This window comes from Apteryx rowi, unplaced genomic scaffold (genome assembly GCF_003343035.1).
Source record: "Apteryx rowi isolate R43461 unplaced genomic scaffold, aptRow1 scaffold_78, whole genome shotgun sequence".
NCBI lineage: Eukaryota > Metazoa > Chordata > Aves > Apterygiformes > Apterygidae > Apteryx > Apteryx rowi.
In genome coordinates, this window is record NW_020451071.1 from 2884755 (window position 1) to 2886954 (window position 2200).

The 2200-nt window shown below is 64.7% G+C and overlaps 1 protein-coding gene across 1 annotated transcript; it reads right to left on the reverse strand.

Moving 5' to 3' along the window:
• Positions 1–432: 432 nt before the first annotated feature.
• SIX6 (SIX homeobox 6) lies at positions 433–2173 on the reverse strand. Its single transcript, XM_026088643.1, has 2 exons — positions 1595–2173; positions 433–601 (listed from the first exon to the last, which is right to left on the reverse strand). The coding sequence occupies exons 1-2, from the start codon at positions 2164–2166 to the stop codon at positions 433–435; spliced, it is 741 nt and encodes a 246-aa protein (XP_025944428.1). The 5' UTR covers positions 2167–2173.
• Between the last annotated feature and the right edge of the window lie 27 nt (positions 2174–2200).

The window sequence follows — 2200 nt, forward strand, 5'->3', positions numbered from 1 at the left end:
ATCTACCATAGCAATCCCTTAAATAAGTAAATAAACATTATATATATATATATATATTTATAAAACCCTTTAAAGAAAAGCAAAACCCAACCAAACGAACGGCATCTTTTCAACATGAAACACCCCCGCGGGATAAGGAAAGGCGCTCAGACATTTTGCAACTTGGTATTCGTTTTTTGTGTTTTGTTTTGCTGTTTTGTTTCGCGTGATTCTTTTGTTTGTTTGTTTCGAGGCATCAGTTCTGCAGATCCCGTAGAAATGAAGGCGACAACGATTTTTATCACGTTTTTTAATGCAGTCTCCTGCGGGCCAGAGGGTCGGCGTGTCGCCGGGCAGCGCTGCCCGCCCCGGCCTTGGCGGCGGCCCCGCGGTGCCGGGCGGGCACCGGGCAGCCGCATCCGCCGCTCGCCCTGCTTTGCCACGGCGCTCGGGTCAGATGTCACATTCACTGTCGCTGGACGTGATGGAGATGGCGGAGGTGGCCGCTTTGCTGGAGAGGCTGGCCGCGGGGCTGGAGGCGGCCCCCAGCGCCTCGCCGCCGCTCTCCTCCTCCGCTTGCAGCGAGCGCACCGAGCCCTGCGTGAGCACCTGCTGCTGCAGCCTGCAAGGAAGCGGCACACGGAGCATCACGGCCCGGCCCCAGCGCCCCCGGGCCCGCCGCCGCCCGCAGCCCGCTCCCGGCGGAGCCCTGCGCCCGCCTCCGGCCTCGCCGCCTGCCCCGACCCCCCCGGCGGCTGCTGGCTGCTCTCCCAGCCGGCCTCGTCCAGGGGGCCGGGAATTTCCCGCTGGACTACACGGGGTTAGCGGTTGCGCCCGCGCCGCGTTTGCTCTCCAGCAGGCCCGAGGTCTTCCCTCGCAGCCGGTGCAACGGGCGCCCGGCCGCGGCTCGGGCCCCGCTCCTCGAGGCGCGGCGGGCGGCAGCGGGGGGGGCTCCCGGCGCCGCTCCCCGCCGCCTTCGCCCGCGCCGCCGCTTTCAGGGTGGCACCACGCGTTTAGAGCGCGGCGGCAGCACCGCGATTTTGCTCTTAAAAAAAAAAAAAGGAAAAAAAGAAAACAAAAAGAAAGAAAAGACATAACAAAAGTAACCCAGGAAACGTGCCCCGGTGGCTCCGAGCCGCCTGAGATTAACGCAAGGCGGCTCCGGGCAGACGCCGGGGCGAGCAGCGACGCGGCAGAGGGGCACTGCCCGCAGCCGGCTCTGCTCCAGCCGCAGGTGCGTGAAACGGGTGTCTGCGTGTCCGGGCAAAACTTGGCAGAGTGTTTTTCTCTGCTTAACCGCCAAATACGGCCCTTCCCCTCGGGTCTTTCTGGGGTCACCTCAGCCGGGGGTGCGCGGGCGGTCTCTGCCCTGCCCGCTCCCCCGAGCAGAGCGGGAAGCCCCGGGCCGGGACCCCCTACAATAAAAGAAAAGCTGTCGTTTTTTTTCCCCCCGCAGCTCCTAACTTAACTCGCTGCATTTCCCGGGGAGCAGCTCCCCGGCGCCTGGGCTCATTTCCCTTTCCCCCAGAGCGGGGCTCGCCGGGGCGCTGCGGCTGCCCGGCCTCTGCCGCCGGGCTCTCAGCGCCCCGGCCCCGACGGGGCGGGCAGCACCTACCTGTTCTTAGCGGCTGCTGCCCTGTCCCTTTGCCTGCGGTTTTTGAACCAGTTGCCCACTTGCGTGGGGGTAAGTCCCGTGGCCTGAGCCAGTTCCCGCTTTTTGCTGGGGTTGGGGTAAGGGTCCTGCAGGTACCACTCCCGCAGCAAGTGCCTCGTCCGCTCCTTGAAGCAATGTGTCTTCTGCTCGCCGTCCCAGATGGTGCGGGGCAGCGGGAACTTCTTCCTCACCCGGTACTTGTCCACCGGCCCCAGGGGTCGGCCCCGCAGCTTCTCCGCCTCCTGGTAGTGCGCTTCCAGCCAGAGGGCTTGCAGTTTGGCGTGGGACTCCTTGGTGAACTTGTGGTTCTCCAGGATGTGGTAGAGCTCGCGGTAGTTCCCCGTGTGGAAGGCCACGATGGCCCGGGCTCTCAGCACCGACTCGTTCTTGTTCAGGGCCTCGCATGCCGCGGGCGCCACGGGCAGCGACCAGAGGAAGCGACCCAGGCGCTCAATGTCGCCGCTCTCCTCCAGGGTCTCGCATACCCCCGCCACCTGCTGCGGGCTGAAATTGAGGATGGGCAGCTGGAACATGGAGGCGGCGCCGCGCTCCGCGCTCCGCGCAGCG